Source organism: Canis aureus, chromosome 34, assembly GCF_053574225.1.
Source record: "Canis aureus isolate CA01 chromosome 34, VMU_Caureus_v.1.0, whole genome shotgun sequence".
NCBI classification, from domain to species: Eukaryota; Metazoa; Chordata; class Mammalia; order Carnivora; family Canidae; genus Canis; species Canis aureus.
The window spans coordinates 10,914,701-10,928,830 of record NC_135644.1 but is presented as its reverse complement, the minus strand read 5'-3'; the positions used below and the strand labels follow the sequence as shown (position 1 = coordinate 10,928,830).

The 14,130-nt window shown below is 51.7% G+C and overlaps 1 protein-coding gene and 1 long non-coding RNA gene across 3 annotated transcripts; one reads left to right on the top strand and one right to left on the bottom strand.

Annotated features, from left to right (window-relative positions):
* The first annotated feature begins 5,066 nt into the window (after positions 1 to 5,066).
* HOXD8 (homeobox D8) lies at positions 5,067 to 7,572 on the top strand. Of its 2 annotated transcripts, none has more exons than XM_077883313.1 (2): positions 5,067 to 5,700; positions 6,117 to 7,572. In XM_077883313.1, the coding sequence occupies exons 1-2, from the start codon at positions 5,082 to 5,084 to the stop codon at positions 6,407 to 6,409; spliced, it is 912 nt and encodes a 303-aa protein (XP_077739439.1). In that variant the 5' UTR covers positions 5,067 to 5,081; the 3' UTR covers positions 6,410 to 7,572. The 2 variants fall into 2 exon arrangements, with proteins under 2 accessions (XP_077739439.1, XP_077739438.1); XM_077883312.1 differs by having other exon boundaries at positions 6,114 to 7,572.
* Positions 7,573 to 9,198: 1,626 nt separating this feature from the next.
* On the bottom strand, positions 9,199 to 12,008 carry LOC144304766 (uncharacterized). The gene is made up of 3 exons (XR_013371727.1): positions 11,856 to 12,008; positions 10,532 to 10,644; positions 9,199 to 10,167 (listed from the first exon to the last, which is right to left on the bottom strand). It is a non-coding gene; the product is annotated as an uncharacterized LOC144304766 (long non-coding RNA).
* Between the last annotated feature and the right edge of the window lie 2,122 nt (positions 12,009 to 14,130).

Below are 14,130 nucleotides of genomic sequence, written 5' to 3'. Positions count from 1 at the left end.
CCCTACATACAAGAGCCCCAAAGTGACCTTAGCAGATCGAAATGGTCAAGGCTCTCCCCCGCAGCTACCCCCACCCCATCTCATCGCCCCCTCCCCGCCGCCCAAACTCAGTTCCCGAGTGTGCTTAGCTCCCAGCTCGGCCCTCAGAGGGCCGCACTTAGGGGCTAAAATGAAGGTCATTGTAAGTGAGGGTTCGGCCCAGCACAGCCTTTGCAGGCCTGAGAGTGGGTGGCGCCGGGTGTCCTGGGCTGGGGGGAAGGGGCAGGGGCGATGGCAGAGTTTGGGGGGGTCCTGATGAAAGAGGGGACTTGAAGGAAAAGAAGAGGGGGGCTGGGAGGGAAAGCCAAGGCCCAGATCCGGCCGAAGGTGCAGCGTACCCCCGCCCCTGCGGCCAACCCGATACCTAGGGCTCTTTGAAAACAGGAAGAGCCAAGGTGTCATAAAGCCATCGAGCCGGCGAGACGTCTGGAGGTAATGAGTTTACGACAGGCTCGGCGCTTCGCTTTGAAACCATCTCATTTTGATGTTGTGTTTGTGGGAGGAAGGGAAAAATGCAGACAAAACTGGGTCTTAAAATCTGGACAATAAAATATAAACAAGACTGTGTTGGACCAAGAAGGCAGGGGCTTGGGAGCCCCCAGTGAGGTGTGAGCACCTAGGAAATAAAAAAATGGGGGGGGGGTAGGAAAGAGGAGATATCATGATATATTTCTGATCTTTAAAGTGGGCCAGGTACTAGAATTAGCCTACAGTGGGTGGCTCTTTATAATATTTCACTATGGCCACGGTCTAGCTCCTTCTTTTCTTTTTCTCTCTCTCTCTCTTTTTCTTTCTTTCTTTCTAATTGGCCTGTTCTTTGGGGGGGAGGAAGAGTTAGTGATCTTGAGTCATTTACTCCAGCCGAGGGTCTCCCAGCCGCATGGTTGCCGGTTGGCACACACAAAAAAGAAGTTATTTAAATGCCCTTTCATGAGGATACCTGGCTCTCCATTCCAAACTTTGCAGCAAAAGTATTGTTGTAAATTACATCCCTTTGCTAATAGAAACGTAATCGTTACAGCTGATTTGGAAGAAAACATTTTTGAAATTGAGAAAAAACATTAACCTCGAAGGAAACACCTAAGCTGATTAAAGTCTTTGCTTTAACAAAAATTCAGGTGGAATGCTTAGTCAATCCATTTCACTCTGTGACTTTTGATATAAATTTAGAAGCTCGTGTGTTGTATATAGAAATGCCAATACACGCAGACCAACAGGGCCTTTCCAGCCACGCAGAGATCCAGCAGAAAGCCTTTAGTTTGTTTTCTATTTCTGCTTTCCCCTGCCCTCAGATTGCCCAGCGAAATGGGCCTGAAGGATTAAAATCACAAAGCTAAAATAGCAAATATTCAGCGTTAAAAGAAAATATTAATAGAACGTCTATCATTTCTTCGTTTTCAAAGTGCCTGGCTCCTCCGACAAAAAAAAAAAAGCCTGTTGTTGATATTTAGAAAGTTGTAATTTTTGTTCAATCTAGCCTGTCCTTTAATTGTGGGCGATTCCGGAATGGGGACCTACTGTGTCTGGCAAAAGCAGCGCTGGAAGCTTTTGAGAAAGACAGTATTGGAAGCTCTCGGGAGTACAAGTATCTTTGGCGTTCAGGAGCCCCTGCTTAGTGCACTTGACTTGTTGACAATCAAAGGGATGAAGCATTATTAGTGTCAGCGATCCAAGCCCCAGTCAAAATAAAGAGCAAGATTAGAACTGGTCGAAAAAAAGGGAAGTTAAACTCGGTCGGCTGGAGGCTGCATTTTGCCACTAGAGAGCGCTGTTGCTCCACTTTGTGATCTCGTAAAGCTGGCTCTGCGGCGGCGAGGAAGGTTTTGATTTAAAATATTTACAATCTTATTTTTAATTCCAAATTAGGATAAATTTAACCAAAAAGAAGCAATGTACACTATTAAATTCTCCAGGCGTGTTTGTTAGGTATAAAATTTTGGATTAGTCAGGATTTCAGAAAATTTGGACTATGGCACAGCTGAAACTATAAAATGTTATGGTGAAGTTAATGCATTCTATCAAAACAAACGTGTAAAAGCATAGATCTTTATTTACAAAGTTAATCGCGCTCTTTCCCCATTCAGATTATAAACAGAATGCACGGGGTGGGGGCGAGGGGGAATTAAATGTTTTGTCCCAAGAGGACATGTTGTGCTGTAATGCTTTCTTAATTAGGCCAGAATGGGTAGAAATGAATTTCGTGGTGTCTCTTTTTTTTCTTTTTCTTTTTCTTTTTTTTTTTCTTTCTTTTTTTTTTTCTGCACCCAAGAAATCACACGGTTCTGGAAGGTGCCTTGTATTACTGAGATCTGGGCTCTCTCTTTTTTCCCCATTCTGTTCCAAAGCCCACTCATTGATCCAGAGTTTAAATGCGCACCATTGCACACGCCGAACACTGAAATTTTAAAAAGCCACAATTACAAAGTTGGTTCCAAGGCTTTATTGAGAATAATTCCCTTTTAGTCGGGTATTTGCAAGGTTGAAGTACAAATCGTGGACTATCAAAATCTGTTTGTTCGCCTTCCGATTCCAAGGAAGTTTTACCTGGCGATAGATATCCGGCAGAGAACAACAACAAATCCGGCCCCCTCTACCAGCCCCGGGTCTCCTCCACTCCCTAGTAATCTAAAATAAAAATAAAAATAAAAATAAAAATAAAAATAAAAATAAAGCATGCCTGTATCATCTGGAGATTCATTAACAACCCGTTTACCTTGACCATTGCCAGCCAATCCCCGTAGAAACAATTGAAAAAGAGTATTTAGACATTGTCTTGCTATGCCTTTCCATCTCGGTGTCATTTTCTCCTTTTGCAAAACATGATTCAGTGCACACGGACTGACCTCGGGATCGCACTCACAGACTGGACCAACCCACAAGGAGTAGGGGGTAGTTGAAATGAGCCTCCTGCTGCGCCTTGGGGTGGGGAGTGGGGGGTGGGGGGGGAGCCCGTCTCGGGTTCTTAGACCTTTGTATTGGGCGCGGGCTGCCGGCGTGGAGTGCGCTGGCGTTAGCCGCACGGTCCCAGGTCAGTCCCGAGGCTGGTGTGGGCCTGGTGCCTTCACGACAGTGGGTGATCCCTAAGGCAGAGGGGCTCGGTCCTCTAAAGATTGCACGAGGAAGGCCGAGTGGGCGAGGGAGAAGGCACAGTACAGACGTCTTATTACACTTATTGGACATGAATACGCGTAGAGAAGGGGGTTAAACGTAACATGGGGGAGAGAAGACGGTGTGTGACGCTGCGCGGGTTCCTAAAAATCAGCAATATTTTGCCGATTCGCGCTCGACTTGCCCCCGCGACTCGGGACGTGTCTCTTCCTCGTGGCTCACAAGCTAGGATGAGCCTTCGCTTTCCTTCCTTTTGGGAAAAATTAGTAACTTTTTAAGCCGCGTCCGGCGCCCGCTCTGGGCACTAAGTTCCCAGGCTTGGCAGACGAACCAGAACCATCAGCAGACGCTGGGCGCCGCCTTCGGCCGCCTGGAACCGGCGCGATCCCAGCAGCGGCCCCCGGGGCCCCGGGTGGGGGCTCGCAGGCGGCGGGTCCCCCCACCCCCCGCCCCCGCGCTCCGCCCGCGGCCACCGCCCGCCCCGGGCCGCTCCAGGCCGCGGCCGAGACCCGGGGGCCGCGCGTCCCGCCCCGGCGCGGGTTCTCCTTCCCGCCTTGGAAACGGCGGTGCCCGCTTCTCTATTTAGTCCCTCGGCAATGCTAATGCGCGCCCCCCGCGCTCCCGCCGCCCCGCATTCTTGTCTCCCCCCCCCCCCCCCCGCGCGAGCCTGGTGCTGACGTCTATCAAGGGTGAAATGATGGAAACTATATTCATGGGCATGATTTCCATTAAATATCAATTAACCTGGGAGCCTCAGCCAGGCGTGCAGTGCGTCAAGGGTAAATGTACATCTCATTTCCACCAGGCCTGCTCGCCTGGAAAAGGCGGCCTGGAAAAGCTCGCTCTGGTGATGCCAGGATTGGGGTTTGGGGGTCACCCTCGCGGCCTTCCACCAACCCCCTGCGAGGGCCCGACCCCAGCGCGCGGCGCTCCCGTGGGTCTACGCCGCCCGCCCTTGCTCCCCGGGGCTGCAGCGCCCGCGTGTCCAGAAGCGCAAAAGCCACGGCCGGCCTCCGGGGGGCTGCTCCAGGGGCCAGCGGAGGGAGTCCTGTGCTCCCGCAGCCTCCTGGGAGTGGCCTCCCTGCCTCCCCCCAAGTGTAAGGTCCTCCCGCGCCCCCGCCCCGCCAGCCCCGAGCCGCGTCCCGGGGCCCCGGGGGGCGAGGCGAGCCCTTGGCAGTGCGGCTTTATGGGCCCCCTTTAAGGCCGGCGGAGGCATCTCCCGGCCGGCGTGAGGAGTCCCGTCGGGAGCGGCGGCGGCGCCTCGGCGGATCCCTCCGCGCGGTTATCTCGCCCCCATCTTCTCCTCCGCGCAGTGGCGTGGTGCGAAAATGCCTCGCCGGGGCGCACCGGGGCGGCAGCCTCGGCGGCGGCGGCGGGAGCGCTGGGAGGGGGCCGCGGGGGGGCCGAGGTGAGAGGTGGCGGCGGGCACAGGGTGTTGGTTTTTTTTTTCCTCTCTTCCCTCCAGAGCGGGGGTTTGTAAGCCGGAGCCAAAGAGTGTCCCCGTGGGCCGGGCGCACTTTTTTTCTTGTCCCCGTGCGCTCAGGGCCGCCCGGTGCCGGAGAGGAAACAGTGGAGGCAGCGGGGCAGGTCACCCGGGGCGTCGGCGATTATATTGCGGCCGAGCCGGCGCGCGCCGGGAGAGGCCGGGCGGGCGGCGAGCGCGGGGGCTGGGCGAGGCCCCGCGACCCGCGAGGGAGGCGGCGGCGGGCGCAGGAGCCGGGCATGAGCGCCCAGTAGCCGGGTGCCCGCGGCCGCCGGGCCTCAGAGGCGACGCGCGGGCGGGCGGCGGCGGCGGCGGCGGCGGCGACGTAGCCCGGCGGCCCCGGCGGCGCGAGCAGCCGCCCCAGAGGCCCCCGCGGCAGTGCGGCCGCGCCGAGGCGCGCTCCCTGCCTGCTCCGCACCGCCCGCCCGGGGCCGCCGCCGCCGCCGCCCCGATGAGCTCGTACTTCGTGAACCCGCTGTACTCCAAGTACAAGGCGGCGGCGGCCGCGGCGGCGGCGGCGGCGGCGGCGGCCGCGGCGGGCGAGGCCATCAATCCCACTTACTACGACTGTCACTTCGCGCCCGAGGTCGGCAGCCGCCACGCCGCCGCCGCCGCCGCCCTGCAGCTCTATGGCAACAGCGCCGCCGGCTTCCCGCACGCGCCCCCGCAGGCGCACGCGCACCCGCACCCGCACCCGCACCCGTCGCCGCCGCCGCCGCCCGCCGGGCCGGGGTGCGGCGGCGGGGGCGGCCCGGGCCCGGGGCAGGACTACTTCCAGCCCGGCGGGGGCAGCCCGGCCGCAGCCTACCAGGCCGCCCCCCCCCCTCCTCCGCATCCTCCGCCTCCGCCGCCGCCTCCCCCCTGCGGCGGGATTGCCTGTCACGGGGAGCCCGCGAAGTTTTACGGATACGATAACTTACAGAGACAGCCGATTTTTACGACCCAGCAAGAGGCCGAGCTGGTACAATATCCTGACTGTAAATCGTCCAGTGGTAATATTGGCGAGGACCCAGACCACTTAAATCAGAGCTCGTCTCCTTCTCAAATGTTTCCCTGGATGAGACCACAAGGTTGGGATGCAATTTTTTTATTTTTTTTTTATTTTTAATGCGGGGAGAGGGGGAGAAATCTGCTTTCGTCTCACGTTCTAGCTTTAAAACTACCTTTCCCCTCTCCCTCTTCTTTTCCTTCTCGTGTAGCTACAGTGGCTCTTATTCATAAAGTAATACTTTTTTTTCCCCCCTTAAAGTAGAGAAACCGCGTAAAGATGCGGACAGAGCAATCGGGAGGACCTTCTCTCTGTTCCTCTTGCCTGCATATTATATATATATATAGAAATATATATATCAGAGCGAAAGAGACTTGTGTGTATTTCATCCCTCAGCTTGTTCCAGAAAGCTCCAGCAACCTGCAGAGGCACCATGACATTTCTAAAACGCTTATTTTCCTTTTTCTTTTCTTTCTTTTTTTTTTTTTTAATCAGCAGCTCCTGGTAGACGAAGAGGAAGACAAACCTACAGTCGTTTCCAAACCCTAGAGCTGGAAAAAGAATTCCTTTTTAACCCTTATCTGACCAGGAAGAGAAGAATCGAGGTTTCCCACGCCCTAGCCCTCACGGAGAGACAGGTAAAAATCTGGTTCCAGAACAGGAGAATGAAATGGAAAAAAGAGAACAACAAGGACAAATTCCCAGTTTCCCGACAGGAGGCGAAGGATGGAGAAACCAAGAAGGAAGCCCAAGAGCTGGAGGAAGACAGAGCTGAAGGCCTGACAAATTAACTTCTACCTTTAAAATTTTACCACAGACTATTAAAACTAATGATCAACACATGCTGTTGGACACCATCTATTTTCTTTGTTGGAAAGGACTTTACCTGTATTTCAAGCTACCTTCATGTCACTGCTCTTGAGGTTTCTGCGCTTTGAGAGGGGTTTGGGTGTTAAAAAAAAAGTTTCTAGTATCACACAGAAGCAGCCCTTGAGCTGTCCTATGTAAGGGTAATTTGATACTGACCTTGTTGCTATATTTTTATAATGGTAGTTTTTAATGTCTGAGCTGGTGATTTGCCTCAACAACGTAAACTTCCTAATGATTAGCACTAAATAATTGAATATGAAATGCTTTATTAATCAAATAAGTGCACTTGAACACTTAAAATCATTTCTTTATGGTGAGTAAATTAAAAGAGATCTATTAATTTTTTAAAAAAATATGCCTGCAGAATATTTACTTTATGTTATTTGATTAAAACATATTATTTATGTTCTGTTTTTCTGCTTTTATAATGAATGGTTCGGGTGCCTTTTGTTTACTCCTAAAAGGTTTGAGTGTTTTGTAAATGTAATATCTCGGGGAAAAGTCTGGGCCAAATATTCATAAAGCACATGTTAGCTGAAGAGTGTAATGTGTAGTCCTGCTCTGCAGCTTCCTTAAGCTTGGGGGAAAATGTTGGGCCAATGACAGAAGTTTCAGGAAAATGTCACAGTTGACATTTAATAATTTTCTGTAGTCTATACAAATTATAGCAATTTAACCATCTAAAGTGAATGAATACTTGAAAAGCCGATTATAACATTTTCACTCATTAACTTTTCACTCTGGCGAGTCGCCTTGTGAAATGCCTCTTATTTCTCAACTTGCTTTCGTTTTGAACTGCGCTTGGTATCGCCTGAAATCGCTAGGTCTCTATGCTGTGGCCGCTGCTGTGATTCCGTTTTTTGAATAGGTGCCATATTTATTTGTATTCCCTTCGCTCTGTTTGCACGCCCATTTTGAGCCAACTTGTGTGCGTCTCAGATGTCGGTTGGTACGTCCTCTGCTGTTCTCCAGGATGGCCTCACCTATTGAAACAAGCCCTGAGAGCAAATGCAGAAAAATCCGAGTGTAAACAACCGCTCCAGAATATAGCTAGCTCCTCAATAAAGAAATGAATCTTTTTCTAGAGCTAGTGTCTTTGAGCGCCGCACATAATCCTTTCCCTGAGTCAGGAACCACCATCTGGACTACTAGAAGGCAACGTTTCACCAACGCTTCTATTTGATTTAAAAAAAAAAAAAAAAGAGTGGGGGTTACAAGCACTGTGCAGTAAAAATAAATAAATAAATTCAGGGGAGGGGTCTCTTTTTTCATTCCAGAGAGAGCTGGCTGGGCTACCCTAGCTTCGTCTTGCTCTAAATAACCTTGCTAAGATACTGTGAAAGCTTTGAACTTCGCAAAGGACTCAAGTTGTGGGCCCAGCGGGGGAAGACCCAGGGTCCAGGTTACACCACAGATTATTCCGCTGAGCCTGTGCTGATGCCGGGGTTTGGGATCTGTTATTAACAAGATATCCATTTTCCATTGGAGGCTGCTCCTGCAGCTGCCATTTTATGAGGAAAGAGGAGGGGGAAGAGGGGTAGTAGAGAAGAGGAGAAATTCAAGGAAACTAATATTTCTCCCCCCAAAACGGAAAGCACTTCGTCAGGTAGATATTGAAGAGCTCTTTGCTTTTTCTAGATGCGTTTGTTTTTAAAGAGGTACATTTTAATTTCCAGAGTGCTTTTTATTGCACAGGTAAGAAAATGGAATCAGTTTTAGGCCCGAACCAGCCCCTCAGGCGTTGGTGGGCTATTTGCTTACCACTTCAAGAACCTGGGGAATGTTCTGGTGGGGCCAGAAATGAAGTACCACCTAGCTTTCTATCCAGGGAGGAGGCTGTGGTTGTGGCATTCACGGACCTGAGCCAGGAAAGACAATTTTAAGTCACGGGTGGCCTGCGGCTTAAGGAACATTTGCACGAGAGGAGACAGCTGCAAATGTGCATGCTGGATTTGGAAACGTTCTGCTCCGTGTGCTGCCTGAGACTCTGCTGTTGGCAGTCTCTGCTTTGCTCTGTAGAGCAAAGATGCCAAGCGCCTGAAAGCATGGCTAGGGAGCAGCCTGTGGGGTGGTGGTGGTGGAGGTTGGTGGAGGTGGAGGTAGCGGTGGCAGTGGCGATGGTGGCTGCAGCCGCAAGCTGGTTAGAGCTGCTTGCTGGCTAAATTCCAGCTACCTTTCATTTAAGTGATTCCTCTATTAGCAAAATTTGTTGTCTCCCGCGCAAAAATGCTCCCCAAATTCCAGTTTTAGAGCCATTGATTTCGGGCAAGACTCAGGGGACCCAGTGCATGAATGGATGTGGAAATGAAGGGAAATGAAGGGATGTGGAAATGAAGGGGAGTAGCAATGTCTTTATTTCCTCTCTATTCTGTGTTGCTCTGGAAGTATATACCTTCTTGACCCATCGCCCCAAACCCATAGTAAAATTGTAAGGGGATCAGTGGCTCAGTGGTTTAGCGCCTGCCTTTGGCCCAGGGCATGATCCTGGAGTCCAGGGATCGAGTCCTCCATCGGGCTCCTTGCGTGGAGCCTGCTTCTCTCTCTGCTTCTCTCTCTCTGCGTGTTTCATAAATAAAATCTTTTAAAAAACTGTAGCTCTTGTACAGAGGAAAAAAACCCAACTCTGTTGTAATAGCTGGTGCATTGCAGAGTATTTGTACACCTACAAATTTGGTTTTCAGGGTATATATTTGGTGTATTTGTACATACACATAGATTACACGTTGCAGGAAGTGTTGGTCATAAATAAATGTAGTTACATACGTTTCTTTTGGTAGCTGGGAAAAATCATGGATCTACCTTTAAATAAAGAGTTTGGGGAATTCTCCCTCTTGCTCGCGCTCTCTCTCTCGCTCTCTCTCACACACACACACACCTTTTAGTGGCCAGAAACCCCCCATTTTGGTGTTTCATGCAGACAGACTCGAGGTGTCGAGCACAGAAGATACCCCATCTAATTGGCTCAAATCTGTAAACACCCGAGGGTTGCCGTGAAGCGAGCAAACATTTTTGCTGCAGAAATTTGCATAAACCTTCAGAGAATCCTTTGAAAATCTAGGCAATGCTTTTCGGCCCTGGATTGCTTCGAGTCTGCTTAGAGAGGTCTGTAAACCGTTTAGAGAAAAATAGGACCCTCCAATGTTAACATTGAATGAAAGAACCAAGCCTTCCAAGTGATTTAGGTTCTCTGTTTGCGAGGACCAGAAACACAAAAGAGGGTGTGGGTCTCAATGGTTTCTAGAGAAAAGTCAGTTCGGGGACTGCCATTTTGTGAGGTTCCACAAAGCCCAGCACATCGCCTGGATTACCTCTGCACAGGGGAAAAAGTGCAAATATGGCTGCCTTTTCAAAAGTGCAAAGTCTTTTCCCAGCCCCCCTTCCCCAGGCTGAAAAGGAGGGTCATAAAGCTCTGCTTTTATGTGGGTAGGGGAAAATTGACAATTGAGATTATTTCTTAGAAAATTCTAGAAGTGAGCAATCTCTGTTCAGTTCCATATGTACAGATCCGTGTAAAGTGTTCTAGCTTGGAAGGGCCCCCAAATTTGCCCCACATGTTCTTACACATTTTCTTTTGTAATTAAAAACATTGTTTTATTATTCTTCAGTGCATAAGGTGTTGCTATTTCACATCCAAGCTTGTGTCCTCTGCTTCCCTGGTGTTTGATGCTTCTTCCGGCATCTGGGGGTGGACAAGGGAATAAAGAGAACATTTTAATGGACCTTGGCTACTGCTATGGTTCCCTCCAGCAAAGTTAGAGAGCACACTGTTTCTAGAAAGAATACGACTTTTGCTGACAGATGGCAACAGAATTCCTTTAATAAAAAACATCCAAGGTCATCGAAACCTTTTCAAGGGATACAAATGGCCTGCTCCAGAGGGTGCTGTGTGTTTCCTGTTTAAGTCTATGTTCACTTAGGTACTTACTGGATGTGAGGATGTTAATAACAGAAAACCTACCTGTAGACATCCAATGCAAATATTTATAGATGCATTACCAGAAGTCCAAAGACAGTGTCCTTGAAAGGATGGGGGGATGGGTTACCTCTTCCAGGCAGGTTCTGAAGCCTGGATGATCATGCCCGTGCATTAATGATGAGGAGAATGCTGGGGCCCTCAAGGACATTTACTTTCAGCTGGTGTTCTCTGGAGCAGCTCCTATCAGAAGTGCAAAAGGAATGTGACTCCTGCCTTTGAAGAAAAAGGGCTATTTTTTCCCCAAGGCTGAAACTGAGGATCCGCTCTTTCCCCCGCCCCCCCCCCGCCCCCGAACAAATGGAGCCCCCTCCTCTTCAATAATGCATGGAGCAGGCTTTTTGCTGGACAAATACTGGGGGGGGGGGGGGCGGTAATGGAAAAGGGAGAAACTAGAACTAAATTGCATAGAAACAAGAATTGCACTTAGGGGAGACATAGCAAGGGGCTTCACAGGGGACCCAGAAAGACTGCTTCCCCTTTAACCCAGTACTGTCCAGGAGGATATTTCTGCGAAGATAAATGCCAAGTGTTGGGAATTCAAACTGTTTTGGAGAAGTTGACAAGTACTTAAAACCAATTCCAAGCTGAGAGCTGGTTGGTGACTCTCCTGCCCCAGAAACCCCAAGAAATGGGAGGGACCCCAATTTATGTCGGAGAGGCGTTAGGGGGAGGGCGGGCTCTCTTGGCCTGCAGAGCCCAGGTTTCCTGCGCAAGATCACTGGGGCTGGCTCGCCTGGAGAAGAGGGGCAAAAACCGAAAGTGCCTGCCTGCCGCTCGGGAGCGGGCCTTTCTGGGAGGGAGGGGCGGGGAGGGGAAGCCAAGTGACCCGCGCAAGGAGAGTCGGAGGGGGGGAGCCCGGCGGGATCCCCTCCCGAGCGCCTGGGCCGCGCACCGCATGCATTTCCCCTCCAACACAACTCTGCTCGATCCAGCAGAGGTTTCGAGCCAAAGCAAAAAGAAAAAAAAAAAAGCAAAAGCAAAAGCAAAAGAAATGCTTCCTAGAAAAGGTGAGAGTCAGGAACCATGGAGGCGAGAGACGCAGGGAGAGCAGAGAGGGGCAGGGAGGAAGAAAGAGGAGAGGGGGAAGGAAGGAAACGGAGGAGGAAAGGAGCGAGCGAGCGAGCAGGAGATAGCGGGGAGAGAAAGAGGAAAAAACATGGCGCTTGCGAGCTGTATGTGCAAAATCCGCAAGGAATTGCAGCAAATTCCTTTTTGTTTGAAGAAAATTTACAACTTGGTAATAGACCTTTTTATGACCTATTTGCGGTCGTCATTGGCTGCGGCTGGTCATGTGCAGGCGCCGCTCGCCTTCACGGCCTTTTTCCTGATTTCCCAGGCGAATTTCCCCCCGCATTCTGCCTTCCTGGAGCCTCACCCCCTCTTTTTCTAACCTTTGTCTCTGCAGAGGTGGGATCCAGTCGCCGGCTGCGGGGCTGCGGGGTCCGCGGCGGCCTCGGCTCCCGCCCGGCGCCCCGCGGGGCCCCACCGCCGCCCGGCTCGGGCCGCGCCGCGGCCGCCTCCGGAGCCGGCGGGGAGCCCGGCGGGCGGGAGAGCCCGGAAGGAGCCCGGGGCGCCGAGGCCCCCGCCGGCGCCCACGGCTCCCGCCCTCCCGCCGCCGCGCCCGGCCTGCTCGGGCGCCTGCAGCCCGCGGTTCCGAGGCGCCTGGGTCTGCAACGCGAGCGCCTCCCTGCAGCCCCGCGCGCGGAGCCCGGCAGCGCCTAACGGACTCCAGCGGCCGCCGGGCCGCCCGCCGCCTCCTGCGCCGCAGCCTCCGGGTAAGAGCCGCCCCTCCCCGCGCCCGGCCCCGCCGCCAGGAGCCCCGGGGCCGCCCGGGGAGCTCGGCCCGACGCCCCGTGCGGCCCCGGGACCCCGGGGCGGCCGGCCGCGCCCCCTGCTTCCCCAGCGCTCCGCGTGCGAGTGGGCGTCCCCCGGGGCCCCGGGTGGGGTGCGGCGGGGCTCCGAAGCCGAAGGGAAGCCCCGTCCCCTCTCGGGACTCGGAGAGGGGGAGAACGGCAGAGGGGACCCCGCTGGGTGGGGAGCCCCCCCATCCCCACCCTGGGGCGAATCCCGAGGTGCCTCCCGGACGTCTCCGCTTTGTTGTGGGTCCCTGCAGGCCCTCGACAGCTCCCAGCAGCGTTTCGCGGCGAGTCTGTGGCCAGAGGTATCTGGGAGGCTAACAGGTGTTTTTTTGAGGGTTGAGGGTTGAAGCTTGGGGTGGGGGTGGGGTGAGTTCTGTGTACCCAGGATGGGTTTGGTTTGTCTGTCCGGGCTTTGGCGAGTGATGCTGGCTAATTTCTAGGGTTTATGGCTTCTTGGGCCTTATGTATGAGATGGCATCTTAAATATTTTTAACCGTTTCTCTAGTTCTCAGAGAATTTTTGCAATGACTTAAGGTGCCTCCCACATCTAATAATCTATCAGGTGAATTTGGATTATGTTATGTCACAAAAATGGGTACATGTTTTGGGAGGTAATGGTATCAGAAAACCTGGTGCAGGCTTTGGGTAAAAAAACCAACAGATACTTAAGAAATTCAAAGCAGGTCTAAGTTCAAATATCGCGTGTGTTTCTTACTTGCCAGAACAGGAAAAGAGAAGGTATTTTGCTCTCTAAATGCACTGTCCTAGGGTTTTGCCCACAAATAAACGTTCTATGGCAACATTTTACCCTCTTCTTCAAAATTACTGAACTGAAACATTATAGGCATCAAAAGAAAATCCTCTGCAGGAAAAAAAAGGGAATGCTCTTTTATCCCACCGATTTTGAACAGCACTTGAGGATGCATCTCTCGAATCCTCTGGACTATTCCCTCATGAACACCTTGTGAAATATTAAAACCTGTGGACAATCTGCCGCATTGCGCATGGGGTGGACCTGCGCAGCGCTGAATATCGTCTCCAAAGCACCCAGCGGCAAATCCTAATATTCCAAATATTCTTTGTAATCGTTTTGGCCATAAAGTATTTCTAAACAATAAATGACATCTTTGTAGAAAGGTATTTTTAGTAATTAGGGATGGAATCACGCTGGCTTCAAAATGGAGGGCCACTATTTGTGGCCAGTCTGAGGAATTGTCCTGGGTCACTATAATCTCAAGAATAAGAAACTGAGTGATATTTTTTTTTTGCTTGAAATGTCTGTATTTTGTAACTGTTTCGCCACTACAGTACAATGGCTGTTGAGATCTTTGTTTCATCATGGTATAAAAAGCATTAACCATTGAAAAACAGGCCCCTGGTAGAGGCAGGACCTAGGCCTGTACCCTGGTAGCGCCAAAGCCTAAGGGGCCCCCTAGGCGGGCTGGGACAAGCGTGGGGGTGGGGAGGAGTTGTGGCCAAGATGGGCAAGCCCTAGTGTTCAGAGCTTCAGTGGCTTTTCCCTGGGTTGGGTGGCTGAGTGCGCCCAAGTGACTAAGGACCGAGGCGGACTGCAGGTCTTATTACGCAGGCAGCAGAGGGTGAGGTCATGGGCAGATATGGAGGACTGAAGGGTTCTTTGTAAGCCCTGTGGTAGCATTAAGAGCTTACTGGAACTTAATGGTCGATTGCATTTAAGGGAATAAATAATCTGCAAATCACATTTGAACTCAGGCCAGGAGGAGACCAGTTAACGCTTTTGCTGCTGCCGGAAATGCCTCCATTGTCCCTGTTAACGCAATTTAAAAAA